General features: G+C 34.3%; 1 protein-coding gene across 1 annotated transcript in view; it reads left to right on the top strand.

Moving 5' to 3' along the window:
• The window catches only part of LOC106884390 (uncharacterized), a 647954-nt gene that overhangs the window by 628418 nt on the left and 2036 nt on the right, over window positions 1-17500 (top strand). The window contains exons 9-10 of the mRNA XM_052967971.2: window positions 9261-9803; window positions 12298-17500. The exon at window positions 12298-17500 is cut by the window's right edge and continues 2036 nt beyond it. Of these exons, the coding sequence (XP_052823931.1) occupies window positions 9261-9803; window positions 12298-13145 (1391 nt within the window). The 3' untranslated portion in view covers window positions 13146-17500. The remainder of the gene's footprint in view (window positions 1-9260; window positions 9804-12297) is intronic.

Below are 17500 nucleotides of genomic sequence, written 5' to 3'. Positions count from 1 at the left end.
AAAAGAGGAGCAACACGAACTTAGAACTCTTTAAGGTGGTTACAAACGCTAACCATCACCATTTCCTGGTGATTGTGCATTATCAACATGGCTAAGAATACAGCAAAAAATACTTCAGTCCACAACAACTACTTTTTACTGAAACAACGTGAGCAACAATGGATATATTGCTCCCACATTTAGAGCGGTACTGTTGTTTGTTACACATACAGGCATCCCAGACACTACATCCAAAACAAGAGAGCCATTCGGCTAATTAGCAGGAAGTCGTAAAACTCCCTGAAACTGTTACATAATCAGCGATAGAAAAAGACAAAATTATTGAAGGAATGTATCGTCGATCATCATGATTTAATTTTTCTTCTGTTTCTTACCTCCTCCTCCCATTATCGATAGCAAATATTCCCAGAGATTGCCGTTAATCAAACATGCCTCAATTCTGCAAGCATTTAATTAGCAGGTTTCGATCCCTTATCAGTAAAAAGTGATGTATAAAACTTGGAATCGACTATTGATAACCTCGTGAGAGTCGTTACTGAAAGATTTATTATTATTATTATTATTATTATTATTATTATTATTATATATATATATATATATATATATATATATATATATATATATATATACATGGTGCGGTGAATAAAGTGTCATCTAAATTACACAAAAATGAAAATAACACTGACATTTCATTTTAACAGATACATTTACCAAACTTACATAAAAATATCTAGAAATACTAGCGAGTAAATTTATTCAATAAAATCGCCATTGGCTTCAACCACGGCCTCCAGATGACTTCGGAATCTCCTACAACTCTTCTGGACGGTCTCCTTGTCTAAGTCGGTGAATGCTGCCATAATCCTTGCCTTCAGTTCATCTTTGGTGTTATAAGGAGTTTTGTTGGTCTCTCGTTCAACTGATCCCCACACATAATAATAATCAAGGGGGTTACAATGTGAGGTGTTAGGTGGCCAGGTATGTGTGTGTGTGTGTGTGTGTGTGTGTGTGTGTGTGTGTGTGTGTGTGTGTGTGTGACTGACTAAGCCCTCCCAGCCGGTGCCCCAGCACGACCGCAGTCCAATGACTGAAATCATTAAAAGCATGGAGATATTTGTGTATTCTCGAGTGAACCTGTGCGAGTATGTGTGTATGCGTGTATGTGTGTATGCGTGTATGTGAGTGTGGGGGTGTGCGTGTGTAGTATCAATCTTCCTCTCATTTTGATACTAGGGTTGTTTATCTTTGCGTTTGTTTGTGTTTTAGTTTACTTTTTTCCATCAGATTCATAGATAACAAAACATTAATCTTAAACTCAATATGAAAGGAAAATTAAATATACTACACTTCGTGTATGTACACGGATTAATTCTATTATCTGCAGACAAGTTTTGAGACGTGCTCACACAAACACACACAGACATATATATATATATATATATATATATATATATATATATATATATATATATATATATATACACTTCCTCATTATAGTTTCATGGAAATTCAATTCAAACATTTGTTCTTCAAAGTTATGTTTAATTGGCATAAGACATAAGGCTACGGGATATCTTGGGATAAAACGTCAAATCAAAATGTAGTTGTTTCATGTTGTGTGTACCGGATACAGTACAGAAGGTTTACAGGATCAGATGAAATACAGTGGATAATTGAATAAAATTTCAAATCGAATTAAGTTATTCAAAGTCGTATAGAATTGGTCATAGAATATGATGTTACAATAATGTTGAAATAAAATAAAAAGAATCCCTTTGTATGCGTATAATATAAGAGAGTTAATTTTATTTTCGTTTCATGTTCAACACTGTATATTAAATTATTAAGTCTCTCCTTAATGGAGAAAACTAAAATAAAAAGGGGTAAAAGCCCAGGTACTGAAATTAGAAGTGAAAGAGTAATACGGCATAACAACGACCTGGTGAATGTAAGTCACATTCTGAGCCATGAAATAAAGTCGTAAAGATGTTCATCAACATCAGAAATATGACCTCTACGTGGTCATTCGACCTTCAAGAAATAACTGCCAAAATTTCATCAGATTACATCCTACATCTTAAAAACGAAACATGCTGGATAATATTGTCAAGAGTATATTTTTGTTGGAAAAGACATGATGTTTTCATGGATTGAATGTGATACATAAAAGGTCGGCTTTATCAGAGCTTAACTAAGGTTAAACAACATAAATACTCTATGACTATTTATGCTGTTCAGGCCTAAGTAGCGGTCTTCATGCATAAATAGCCGAAAACTATTTGTCTGAAGACGTCGAAATGGCAGAGTCGTTTGAGCGTTGGATAGCATGCCTTACAGTTTTTCTTCCTTCTCCCTATGACCTGAGTTCAAACACCGCCGATGTCCACTTTGTCTTTCATATTTGCAGAATCGGTGAAAAAGTACAAATCTAAGGTGACTGATTTGGCGGAATCGTTAGAGGATCAAGTATGTCTTGATACTTATTCTGATGCTAAGCTGTACCGGCCTACGTCGATGGCCTTTTCTTTGGATAAACAATGGTGCAGTAAAGGAAGCAGTCTTTTGTTGTGTTACTGCTTGTATTGTGTGTTGAGTGTGTAATGGTTTGGTGTTCTGGCTTGCTGGTCGAAGCTTATTTCACTGTGTAAATGATGTATAGAGTGTGTCTTTTATTTGTGGGTTGTTTCGTTTAGGTTGTATTATTGGATTGATAGTGCCTTTCGTAGGATGCAGGGCTATTTTTCGGATAGCGTGTAGTATTGAGGATCCAGGTATGGCTTCTACATTTTTTTTCATATGTTCTTTTATCATGCCCAATACTCCGACTATTATTATTGGTATTGATTTTACCTTCATGCCCCACATTTTAAATACTTCAATTTCGAGGTCTTTGTACTTTGACAATTTCTCCACTTCTTTTTTGACAATATTTTGATCAGAAGGGACTGCAATGTTTATCTGTAAGCAGGTATTTTTTCCTCAATCCTTGACCATTATGTTTGAACGATTAGCTTTTATTTCTTTGTCGGTTTGAACCGGCATATCCCAAATAATTGTGGTCTAGTGGTCGTCTTGTATCTTGTTTGGCACATACTTATACCACCTGTTGTCAATTTTGATGTTGTAATGTTGGCATATTGTTCAGTGGATATAATTGCTTACTCTTTCGTGTCAGTATATATATTCAGACTTAGCAAGGACTGAGTAGCCCGAAATGATGTGGGCAACTGTCTCATTGTGCTGGTTGTACATTCTGCATTTGGTGTTGAAGCCTGTTTTCATTATTTTGCTTTTATAATTGTTTGTAGTCAGGCATTGGTCTTGTGCAACGAGAATCAGTCCTTCCGTTACGGCTTTTAGTCCAGAGCTTTGAGCCGTTCTTGGCCTTTACTTAGGCTCATCTCCTCTCTGTCAAACCTTGCAGGATATTGGCCATGAAGTGACTTTCTCTCCATTTGTTGGGTACCTTGTCTATTCCTGGAGTTTTCCAGTTGTTGGTACTCCTCAGTGTGTCCATGATCTCTTGGCTTGTGATGGTAGGTCATATCTGTTGTGTTCTTCCTTTCTTTTTCCCTATTAATCTACGGAACATTTTTGTTGTGTTTTTCTTTTTTCTTTTTTTGTTTGGTTTGCTCCATATTGTTTCCAAGTATGACTGAATCGCTGATGTTGTTGGCATTGCATCTATTGATATAATTTTTTTGTTGAACTTTCTATAAAAACTTTTTGTGTTTAATTTGAATTCTCTATCTTATTAGAAGAAGCGTTCCCGTTTTTCATACCTTTTTATGCGGCAAGTTTTTGCTACTATGCCGTTTAATTTTTCCTTTTATCTCTCAGGTATCTTCTTTAGTTTTTATGTTGTATTGTTTTGATTTATGGGTCTTTTTTATATTTTTCATATTTGATCCCGTTTTATTTTTATTATTATTATTATTATTATCATTATTATTATTATTATTATTATTATTATTCAGTAGTTTTATTTTTATAACGTGCTTTCACTTCACTACCGAGCGCAGCTCTGTGCGCCTTGGGTATGTGCTGTGGTTTGCTGTGGTGCTCTTATGTTTACTGTATTGAAAGTGTTTTGCGTAGAATGTGTGCAGTACCCAGTAGTGCAATTTTCTGTATGTTATATATATTTGTAAGTCCTGGTGTTTTTGTTATGTATTTGTCTGAATATTTTTTTATTATACCTAAGGCACCTACTATGATAGGAATTGTTTCTGTTTTTAGATTCCACATTCGAGTTATCTCTATTTCCAGGTCTTTGTATTTTGAAAGTTTTTCCATTTCTTTTAGAGAAACGTTGTCATCTGCTGGTATTGATACATCAATTAGAAAGCATTTTTTTTCTTCATGATCTTTGACAACTATATCTGGTCTATTTGCCTTAATTTCTCTATCTGTGTGTATTGGCATATCCCAGAGTATGGTTGCTTTCTCGTTTTCTGTGACCTTTTCTGGCGTGTGTTTATACCGTCTTTTTTCTGTTGCTATTCCATAATGTTGGCATAGCTTCCAGTGTATATAGGTCCCAGCTCTGTCGTGTCTGTGAATATATTCCTTCTTAGCCAGGACTGGGCAGCCAGAGATAATATGATTTATTGTTTCTTGTCGATCTCCACATATTCTACAGTTACTTGTTATATTTCTTTTCATTATGTGTTTTTGGTAATTTCTGGTGGGGAGGCTTTGGTCTTGTGCAGCAATTAAAAATCATTATTATTATTATTATTATTTTATGTTTGACTTTTGTTTTGCATTTGTACAAGTTGGATCCAAGTCTCACCCAGAGACCTCAAGAGACAACAAGTTAGAAGTTCATGTAGGTGTTATGCCTAGGGTACCATATATTTGGATTTGTACAGTTTTGTTCAAGTGAATGTTTAAGAAACCATAAGAAAATTATGTTTGCTTTAAAATTTGAGATCACATAGACAGTATTTTACGTAGGATATGGGCAGTTCCCATGAGCACTATCTTTTGGACTTCAGCCATTTTGGGGTTTCCTGGTATCTGAGCTAGGTAGTAATCAGCCCGTTTCGCTGTCATTCCCAGGGCACCTATGACAATAGGTATTGTTTTCGTCTTCAGATTCCACATTTTGCTAATTTCTATTTCAAGATCTTTATATTTGCTCAGTTTTTGGTAGGTCTTGACAGATACGTTTATATCAATTGGGACAGTCATATCAATGAGGAGGCATGATTTTTGTCTGAAGTCTTTCAGTATGATGTCTGGCCTATTTGCGTCTATCTTTCTGTCAGTTTGAATGGTGAAGTTCCAGAGGAGTGCAATGTGATCATTTTCAAGTACTGGGGGTGGTTTGTGTTCCCACCAGTTTTTATCATGGGGCAAGTCCAGGTTTTTGCATATTACCCAGTGAATATATTGTGCAGCTCTATCATGCCTGTTGAGATACTCTGTAGGCGCAAGCAGACTGCACATGGAGACAACATGATCGATGGTCTCATTTTGTTGTTGGCATATACGACATAATGGGGAGCTGCCGTTCTTTAATATGTTGGCCTGGTAGTTCTTTGTAGGTAGGCATTGATCTTGGGCTGCTATGATAAACCCCTCTGTTTCTGATTTCAATCCAGAAGCCATTAACCATTGGTGGGTAAGGGCTTTGTCAATATCTGCATTATTCGCTCTCTTTGGGTATTTGCCATTGAGAGGTTTTCCATGCCATTTTTCAGTCATAATAGCTAAGGCAGCAATTTTAGCACGGGTTTTCAAGCGCTTAGCTTTTTCTGTAGGTGTTTCTAGTTCGTCTAATTCTTGAATTTGTTGCAATTGGAATTCACTTAGATATTCCTTTGCCTGTTTTGTTACTGAGTAAGATGCTTTCTTGCTTTCATATTTTAAGACAAGTTTTAGCATCCAGTCCTCAGAGTTTTTCATATAGGTGTCTAGGCCAATTGTGGCTACCTTCATTGATAATGCCAGCTGTAGTAGTCCTCGACCTCCCTCTTTTCTTGGCAGATAAAGACGTTCTATATCTGCCTTAGGGTGGTGCATTCTATGCATTGTCAACAGTTTTCGTATTTTTCTGTCAACATTACATATTTCAGTAATTGACCAGTTAACGATGTTGAAACTGTAAGTCACGACTGGTATGGCTAGAGCATTGATCGCTTCGATCCTGTTTCTCGCGTTCAGCTCTGTCTTCAGTATTGCTCTCACCCTGCGATAACATTCTCTTCTGATCCTTTCCCTCATCACTGAGTGCTTGATATTGTCCCCTTCAATTACCCCTAGGTATTTGTAGCTCTCCGCTGGTTCTAACTCTTTTATGACATTTTGCTGGTCAAGGTTCACATTAGATGTATTTGTCATTTTTCCTTTGATAAAGATAGCTTTTGCACATTTATCAAGGCCAAATTGCATCCTGATGTCATCACTGAATTGTTTAACAATCGCTAGTAGGCCTTTGAGTTGTTGGTCATTTTTTGCAAAGAGCTTTAAATCATCCATGTAAATGAGATGATTTATATTTTTATCAAATATTTTATAACCATACTGTGCATCATTGAGCAATTTTGAGAGCGGTATTAGGGCTAGACAGAAGAGGAGTGGTGATAGTGAGTCACCCTGGAAAATGCCACATGAAATTCTTACATCTCCAGCATTTAGAGATTCATTGTCATTGTTCAACATCAGTGTGGTTCTCCATGATCTCATACTTACAGATAAAAAGTTTCGCAGAGTAGGAGCTATTTTATACATTTCCAGACATTTCCTAATCCAGCTATGTGGTAGGCTATCAAAGGCCTTTTTATAGTCTATCCAGGCTATTGACAAGTTTTTGTGTCGCTTGTGACAATCTTCTAAGATCATCTTATTGATGAGTAGCTGATCTTTACAACCATAAGATCCACGTTTACATCCCTTTTGCTCATTAGGGAATATGCTACTTTCTATTAAAAAACTATAGGTGTACTCGGTTAGGACAGATGTTAGCGTCTTATACATTGTTGTTAAGCAGGTTATGGGGCGATAATTTTTTGGTTCGTTTGTTTCCTCATTTTTTGGAAGCAGGAATGTTAAACCATTAACTAGCCAAGAGGGCATCAAACTAGGATTTTGCAAAACATCGTTGTAAAGTTTTGTTAGCAGTTCATGGCTTTCTGGGAAGGCATTCAACCAGAAGTTAGGAATTTTATCCTTTCCTGGAGACTTCCATTTGCTTGACCTCCTGAGAGCAGATCTTATATCTTCTACCCTGACCCCCTCCCACTTTTGCTCCTCTAAGGAGTCTAGGTCTGTAGCTATTCTATCAATCCAAGGGGCCTTTTCATTGTGTGTTTTATCTTCTGCCCAGATTTTATTCCAAAATTCTTGCACTTCTTCTTTTGATGGGACAGACTTTATTGTTACTGGTGTTTTCCCTATCTTCCTGTAGAAATTTTTGGGGTTATTTTTGAACATGTTATTATCTCGGAAGAATTTAACACGCTTTTCATACCTTGCTATGCGGGCAGCTTTAGCACATACCTTTTGCTTGATGGTTTCTATGGTGGCATCAATGTCAACTATGGTTTTCATGTTATATTTTTTCTTTAGTTTTTGGGTCTTTGTAGGTTTGATACTCTTGTCAAATTTAAGGTTTTTCAAACATTCTATGTCAGATCTAAGTAGCTTAATTTGGTGTTGAATGCGTTCTTGCCAAGAAGGCTTTTTGTGGGAGTGTTGTCTTTTTCTAATCTTTTCACCACATAGAATCGTTGAGATTCTTGCGGATGCATAGTACAGGTGGTTGAGATCTGTAATATCAACATCATTAGCTGAAATTATATCCTTAAGTGCAAGGCGGATTTTACCAATTATTTTCAGGTTTTGGTTAGAATTGCGAATTTTGGGGAGAGTGTCGCGTTCATTCATACTAGTTTCTTTAATTTTCAGCCATTCAATCATGATTTGATTTTTTAGATCATGTAGTTCTGTTGCGTCGATTTCTGTATGACTTCCTTCATCTATTTGATTTTCACCTGCCTTAGTGTTTATGGTTGGTTCAGAGAGTATTTTATTTTGCCTATCAGTTACCTTAACTCTTTCAATTATTACTGTATTTTCATCAGCCTTGGGCTGGTTTATAATTATTTCCTCTGTAGTATCTTCTTTAGCTGCAGTTTCATTCTTTTTATCCTTTACTGCTTGCTTAAATTGGTCAATCTCTACTTCAGTTAGTAATTTTTTTTTTATAATGTTTCTTCTGACGTTGGCAAGTTTATTACTGTCTATGTAGGGTCTTACTGCAAGGTGTTTCTGTCTCCAGTTTAAGTAGGTTTGTACAGTATTAGATTTATCTGTAGGGAAATATATGGCACGGTAGAAGGCTCTAAGAACTTCTTTATTATCTTCCCTAGACCATTTTTCATTCTTTTTCTTTTGGTTATTTGATGACGAGCATGGATGGCCATCTGTTGGAATATTCCGGTTGTGGGGTACTTCCAGCTCCTGTGTGTCGGGAAGATTTGAACCAGTAGCAGATTTCTCGTCTCGGATCTGGTTCATTATCCGAGTAAGTGGTCCTTTATAATCCGGTCTATGACCATTGCGGTTATTATTATTATTATTATCATTATTATTATTATTATTATTATTATTATTATTATTATTATTATTATTATTATTATTATTATTAGTATTAGTATTTTATGTTTGACTTTTGCTCCAAGTCTCACCCAGAGACCTCAAGCGACAAGTTAGAAGTTCATGTTGGAACTTCTAACTTATTATTATTATTATTATTATTATTATTATTATTATTTGAAGGCGGTGAGCTGGCAGAATCGTGAGCACGCCGATCAAAATGCTTTGCGGTATTTCGTCCGCCTTTACGTTCTGAGTTCAAATTGCACTGAGGTCGACTTCGCCTGTCATTCTTTCGGGGTCGATAAATTAAGTACCAGTAAAACACTGGGGTTGATGTAATCGACTGGTGCCTCTTTCAAAATTTCAGGCCTTTAGTAGAATGGATTATTATTATTATTATTATTATTATTATTATTATTATTATTATTATTATTATTATTATTATTACTGTTGTTGTTTTTGTTGTTGTTGTCGTTGTTAAATAGGATTAACACAAATTGTTTCTCTGGATATGCTTCATTCAATATCAGAAAATGTTATTACATAGACAGACAGACAGACAGACAGACAGACAGACAGACGGATGCGTGGATGGATTCATTCATTGAAATTTTAATATTTACAATATATTTTCAATTTTTTATATATTTTAGATGAATGTTTATATTCACTTTACCAAATGGATAGCGGAGAATATAAATTTGTTGACTGGTCTTATGAAAGACTTCAACACGAAGGCAAGTTACATCAATGGTGTACCGGTCCTCTGAAAACTGGTGACGACTATCGATTGAAGCAATACAAACGACGAGACAACAATATGGTGGCCGTCTTCACGCCATTGCATAGCTGCAAGCAGAAACTGGAGAAATTTTGCCGAGATTCGATGCCACCTTGTAAATACGTGGCCAGAGACGCAAAAGGAATCACTAACGATAAACTCCACGTTGAATGTTTGAAAGAGTTTACTCTTGGCGGCAGCATTCCATCAGGAATAAGAAACCAAAATGGTGGCCTTACTTTCTTGTGTCAGAAATTCTCGTCTAATACTTTGTTTGGAGATCTTTTCAAGAGAAAAACTGCCCATTTTGCCTCACTATATGACAGTTTCAGACGTGTTCCAACATTCTCTATGAGCAAACTTACAGCTATTGATAATAAGGGATGGCCACGAACTCCGTATCTAATTGAAAGAGGTAATGCTTGTTTGTTCAGTACACATTTTTTTAAGACTTCTCTTCGCTTTATTGTTTCTGTAAATTTCTTTTTCTGTAAATGTCGAGTATACGTCTATATGCACACATACGCACACACACGCACACACACACACACACACACACACACACACACACACACCTACACTCACACATAAATACATTCACAGATATTCATTTATGTATGTAATTGTATTAACCATTATCGTTGATAGATGTCTAGACACACACACTTACACACACACACACTTACACACACACACACTTACACACACACACACTTACACACACACACACACTTACACACACACACACTTACACACACACACACTTACACACACACACTTACACACACACACTTACACACACACACGCTTACACACACACACACACACTTACACACACTTACACACACACACACAGGTGTGTTTGTATATGCATGTATGCTCTGTCCATTTGTATAATATTTCTTGAATGTAGGAACGATGCTGACATCATTCCTGACTATGGGGGTGCGTGCGTGTGCATGTGTGTGTATGTGCGTGTGTACAGATATAGATGTTTGTGTGTGTGTGTGTGTGTGCTTCCCACCCACATGGTTCCGGGCTCGGTGCCACTGCGTGGCACCTTAGGTAAGTGTCTTCTGCTATAGACTCGGACCGACCAAAGCCTTGTGAGTGGATTTGGTAGGCGGAAACTGAAAGAAGCCCGTCGTATATATATGTGTGTGTGTGTTTGTATGTATAAATTTGTGTGTCTGTGTTTGACCCCCACCATCGCTTAACAACCGATGTTAGTGTGTTTAAGTCCCTGTAACTTAGCATTTCTGCAAAAGAGACCGATAGATATAAAGAAAAGTTCTGGGGTCGATTTGTTCGACTAAAGGCGGTGCTCCAGCATGGCCGCAGTCAAATGACTGAAACAAGTAAAAGAATATATATATAATATATATATGCATATATACATACTTACATGTGCATACTTACATCTATACGTGTATATATATATATATATATATATATATATATATATATGCATATGGGGGAACACGACGTCACGAAATGTGTACAACAAAAAATTACGAAGCACGAGTACATAGAACATGAATTATTCTTTCGAACGACGAAAGAGACAAATAGAAAACAAAACAAACAACATAAAGAACGACCCTTTATCAGTTGTTGGCTGTTTTTCTAGTCTCGTATTTCGAGCATTTAATAATCGATAAAACAGTTGCTCCCGCAAAACAACTTAAATAAAATTTGGGATTTTGCGGAGGGTCAAAATTGGTAACACAAACAGTACAGTGAAAACAAACTGTAAGTGCTGCTAAGCCTAAACAAGGTTGTGGTGGCGAACGCGTAAATCAAGCTAGGACATGAGACAAACAAGAACGCATCTTCCTTGTTCTAGCTACAACGGAGAGAAAGAAAGATGACCGATTTTCACGTGGGAGCCAGGTGAGCAAGGGATGAAGAGTGAGGGAGAGAGAGTGACAGAGTAATAGGATAGAATAGTGGGAGAAGGGGAGGTAAAAGAATAAGAGAGAGAAAGAGAGAAAAACGAAAGAGTGAAAAGATAGTGCGCATCAGAATTATTAAGATAAAACTTACTTGGAAGAGAATGCATGGCGTTCAATCATATAATAATATAAATAATATATATATATATATATATATATATATATATATATATATATATTAATAGTTATCGCCAAGCCAACATGGCAGTCCCAAAATTAGGACGAAAGCTGCCGTGAATTAGCTCCAAGAAGCCATCGCCTCTAGCTAGCTATGTGACACACGAAACCTGTGTCCTTTATAACCCCTGTTCGAAGGTTATAAAGGACACAGGTTTCGTGTGTCACATAGCTAGCTAGAGGCGATGGCTTCTTGGAGCTAATTCACGGCAGCTTTCGTCCTAATTTTGGGACTGCCATGTTGGCTTGGCAATAACTATTAATTTCCAGTACCGCTGCCGTAGTCTCCTTTAGAGAGACTTAGAAATATTAATAACTCTCTATATATATATATATATATATATATATATATATATATATATATATATGTATATGTATTATACACACAATATTTACAAACACACGGACGTACGCATATACATATAAAATTCGTTTTGATTGATACTTGCTAACTCTGGTTAAATATAACAGGTAAAACTTAAAGTCACAGTCGACTCGAATTTTATAATAAATTTCACTCTAGTTTCTGTATTGAGTCTTCCCAACAGAAAATGCTCAGTTATTCTTAAAATTGCTTTAAAGTATTTAAAGTAATCTTAATTTAGCATTTATGTACCTACGTATATAGCTATATATGTATATTTATCTGTGTGCATGCGTGTATGTGTGTGTTTATGTGTGTGTGCGTGTGCGTGTGCGTGTATGTGTGTGTACGCACACATTTATGAGTCTAATTTTTATAATATTTTCACGTCGTTTTTTTTATATTCTTTTCAGCTTTGATCGATAAACAAGCACGTGCATCCTGGTTTTACATTGTTCAATATCGTAAGAAAGGTCTGGCAGCTCTGAGTGAACTCGAAGATGAAATTCAGAACGATCAATGCGCCGTTGGCAAGTACCAGCCCCAACCGAGTGACTATGATTTCACCACCACCTATCGTATTGGTCATCTTCTACCTCCACAGTTGGCCGGTCACCAAATAGATACGAAGATTGCAGCATTCGCTTTAACGAACACAGTCCCAATGCATATGGACTTCTATAAAGAATGGAAAAAAGCAGCAAAAATGATAATTAAATATGCCGTGGATGTATGTGGTGTTCCTCAAATAGATGCAGAAAAAACAGTGACTGAGAGTACAGAACCAACGCAGTCATCAACAACTCCATTTACCACTATTGCTACACCTATGGCCACCAAATCAACCAACTCGGCCAACACCAGGAATATTGGCACTTCCGGTTCGCTACCCTCAATGATGGCAGATTCATCAGCGACTGAAGAGAAAGCTCAGAAGCCTCAACTATATCTTGTTGCTGGTGCCGTTCCTTCGGTGGATCCAGAAGTAACCATTGGCAATGGAGTTAACGTGCCAGACCTGATTTGGCTTGGAGGCTGTTGCGTCCGGGGTAACGAGACCAAAGGCTTTGCTGTCTACGGACAAAATGCTGCCGGAAGATTGGTCGGAGCGACATCCCTTCCTCAGCTTGAAATACTCTTGTCACAAGAGTATACGAAACACACTTCGAGAGCACATGCATTCAAAATAAAAATCTTTCCTGCATACCAAGGCCAGTGTAGTAAGGCACCAAATGATGACTCACTTAAAATAGCACTTTGATTTTCTACATCTTAACACCCCTAGAAGTGCAAAATATTCAAATATTTTATTGCAAATTTTTTAAAGCTTATTCTTTACTGTTTTTCTTTTATTTTTGCGGAAAAAATCTTGCAACTTTTTTTATTATAATTATAATTATTATTAATATTATCACTAATTGTTATACTTATTATCATTACTATAACTGTTATTCTTTTTTTATTAATTTCTTAAATAAAAGATAAATAAGTAAATCTTTTGAATATTAATAAGAAAAAAATGAATTAAATCAAATCATTATAATCAAAATTAATTAATAAAAGTTTTTTTTCTTTAACTATTAATCCTTTTTTTTTTAAATAACTAATTGTATTGCGATGTAATAGCAGCTATGAAAACATATAGAGTTGTTTTTTTTTCATTTAATTGCCAATCTGTAAGAGGAAATACAGTTCTAGTAAAGAAATCCCTGAGAGAACAAGAGCATCAAAAGATGTGAACAATTGGTAATACCAAATCAAATAAAACTAAATTAAAACATAAAAATCATTTTATATAGAATTCTGTCTAGTTTCCTTCGAAAATTTGTTCTACTTAACTGTGATCGTTAAAACACACAGAAACAAAGACTTGCATACATATACAAACATACATATACATACATAATTATACATATACATGTATACATATATGTGTGTGTATGTGTGTGTATGTGGAAAACTATATGTGTATATTATGAGTATTTCAGTTCAGTTGCTTGCAACAATATTGCGCGAAGATATCATGTGTGTATGAGTCGTAATTATATGAATACACATGTTAAAAATTTGTATAAGAAATTGTGTGTAATCTTCTTTTCATCTACACACTCACACACACTTACACACAGGTGTATATATATATATATATATATATATATATATATATATATATATATATATATATATATATATATATATATATATATATATATATATATATATATATACATACATATATATATGCATGCACTGAAATGGTTACGACAGCAAGCTATGTGACGGCTTTGTGACGCTTTCCGATTCTAATCAAAACCGTTTGTAAAAACAACTATGATGTCATGTACGCTTTTTATTAGTTTAAAAAAGCTGTAATTAATGCAAGTTATTTTTGTGTAGATATAAATATTATTATTATTCTTATTATTATTCGTATTATTATTATTATTATTATTATTATTATTATTATTATTATTATTATTATTATTATTATTATTATTATTATTATTATTATTATTATTATTATTATTATTATTATTGCCCTGTCTTATGGCATATTCATGCATATTCGACTATGGATAAGGTTTTCGTATTCTCACAAACATAAACATTTATATATATATTTTATTATATATACATACACTCAGATACATATACATTGTACACATATATATACGCATATACACATACATGCATACGCATGTACATGTGTGTATGCGTGTGTGTTTATCTGCGTGTGTATATGTACCAATTACTCTAATCAGACATGTATTGAGTTAAACACATTTATTTATATACCTATCCATATATGTGTGTGTACATATATATATATATATGTATCTATGTATGTATGTATGTATGTTTGTATGTGTATGTGTGTATATATATATATATATATATATATATATATATATATATATATATATATATATATATATAAAAACCAAAGAATTGTTAAAATAATTAAACATAAAGAACACGCTGAACGCAGACGATTTTCTAACTTATAACAAGATAAACAAAAATACCCTCACACACACGTACATAATCACGCGCACACATTGACATATAGTTGCATATATGCAAGTATGTATGTATATATAGATGTAAGGGGCCAATTAGAAGCTTCCGTATTTCCCAGTAGATCCTCAGTCCAGAATTTCTAAATTATTCTCGACATAGACCACTTAAATAATTCCCAACAAGAACTGACCAATTGCTGTTGTTTTAAGAATATCATTTTGGCATGGATTTCTTTTCAACACTACGCAAATCCTTTAATATAATTATTGCATAGCGACTGTTTTGCATTTTTGTTTTGTTTTTTGTTTTTGTTGGGGGTTTTTTTCTTCAGTACTTTATCGTCATGGTTTGATAGATTAAATACTTTGGAAGATAATTAGATATCTATGTTAACCTGTTTAATAAACTATTGTTTTCAAGCAGTGTTTACACAACATCACTCAATAAATTGCTAGAAAGAATCAAAGCCCCTTGAGGATATAAGAATTAAGAAACATTTATTTATCTTAAATTCTGCTTCTAAAAACAATAATATATTCAGACGATGTTTACAATATAACTATTGAATAGTGCTGTTTACATTAATCTGAACACAATTGCGCTTGGAAAATAGATAAATAAATGTGTGCCTTGTAATTATCTAATGCCATTTGTTTGCTTTTTGAGGGATTTGAAAAGAAGGGTAGATTTCACAAGAAAATTAGATCTATATATAAATAGAATGCAACATCAAGAAATACAATAAACAAGACACATTTAAGTCCATTTTGAACGACGCAACGGTCATTCCTTGTCTCCAAATTCTGAGTTTCTATAGCAGCATATTTGGATTTTGTAATAACGCTCATCTAATGAAATGTTTCTTTCATTCTTTTTCTTTCTCTATTTCTTTAAAAAGGCTTAAATTCAGATTTAATTATATAACTCAACCTAAATTTATGTATATTAATTGTCTATGAATTTAAGACTAGTTCATATTTTAATTTCAATCTAAATTCAAGTTTTATCTTAACTCAAGCCCATCAAAAAGACTTTACTAATATAAAGAGTTAAGGTTTCTATCGCTCAAAATAATGGTGGCCATCAATTTTTGTGGGGGTACATCAGTAATACTGAGAATATAAGGCATATTGTAAGTGACTTAAGGCTCAGTAGAAATTAGTTTTAACAGTTTGAAAAGGTGTAACTAATATCTGCCGTAATTTTTTAACTAATTGTTTGTAAAATTTTCCTTCGGCAGAATTGTTTTATTGGTAATGTGTTAGACGTTTATGCTCATGCGTACATATGCATGCATATGTGTATGTATGTATGAAAATGTAGATAGATAGATAGATAGATAGATAGATAGATAGATAGATAGATAGATAGATAGATAGATAGATAGATAGATAGATAGATAGATAGATGATAGGTGGAGATAGATAGATAGATAGATAGATAGATAGATAGATAGATAGATAGATAGATAGATAGATAGATAGATAGATAGATAGATAGATAGATAGATAGATAGATAGATAGATATAACTACACGCCAAGCTTTATGAAAATGTTAAAACATACTAAATGTTGAGCCATTTATTTCAATAGTTCTACTTCTCAGGCAATAGTTTGCATCCTTTACTTTCGAAACAAAAATTATAAAACAAACATATATACATTCATACATACATACATACATACATAAACACTCATATACATAGATATATATTATATATCTTGTATAAATATTATACATCTTTATATACATACATGTTATACATCTTTACACGCATACATATATGATGAATGGACTTTGGCGTCGATTTCTACGAAAGAGTGTCTTGTGGTGTGATCAACTGAACTACCTACTGAACTATCAACTGTCTCACAGTTTAAGTGGCTGAGTATTTCGTAAATTCTTGTACACACATTTAATTTAATATTCATGTAGTATCAGTTGCACTCTGTGTGACCTTTGAATAACACGTACAATCCATCCAACTGGCTTCTGTAAAGTTTCCGTATACCCAGCGTCTCTCACAAAACTTGATACGTGATTAATTTTAAACAGAAAATATAAATACGCAAAAAGATTCTTTTCAATTAGAGAAGTTATTTTTTTCTTTTATGGAAAACTGGATTCTTCTTTAAACAAGAAACTGTTACATAAGCATCGCCGCATTACATACATAACTTCATTTGAGCATTGTTTCTGTGGTAGAAATAAGCTCTTTTCTTATAAGAAGAATTTGAATTATTAAAAAGAAAGATAACAAGCATATACACATATGCACCTATTCACATATATGCATGTATGCACTCATATATATGTATATTATATGTATGTCTACATACATACATGTCTGCGAGTATGCGTACATGCATATATACATTATTATGTGTGGAACGAAAAACTAATGATGTCTTTCTCCCTTCCTCTCTGTCTATCTATCTCTGTTTCTAGACAGGAGCTAAAAGGAAGCTAAATTCGCGATGCGATTGTCTGTGAAACAAATCAAAATGTATTACAGAAAATAGAAACTGTATAAATGAAATCAATAACACAATTCTCAAACTAATAAGCACTTCATCTAAGAAATATAGACATGG

The sequence above is a fragment of the Octopus bimaculoides genome, chromosome 5 (assembly GCF_046866305.1).
Source record: "Octopus bimaculoides isolate indiv1 chromosome 5, ASM4686630v1, whole genome shotgun sequence".
Taxonomy (NCBI): Eukaryota; Metazoa; Mollusca; class Cephalopoda; order Octopoda; family Octopodidae; genus Octopus; species Octopus bimaculoides.
Note: the sequence above shows the minus strand (reverse complement) of the source record. Positions and strands in the feature narration are given on the sequence as shown.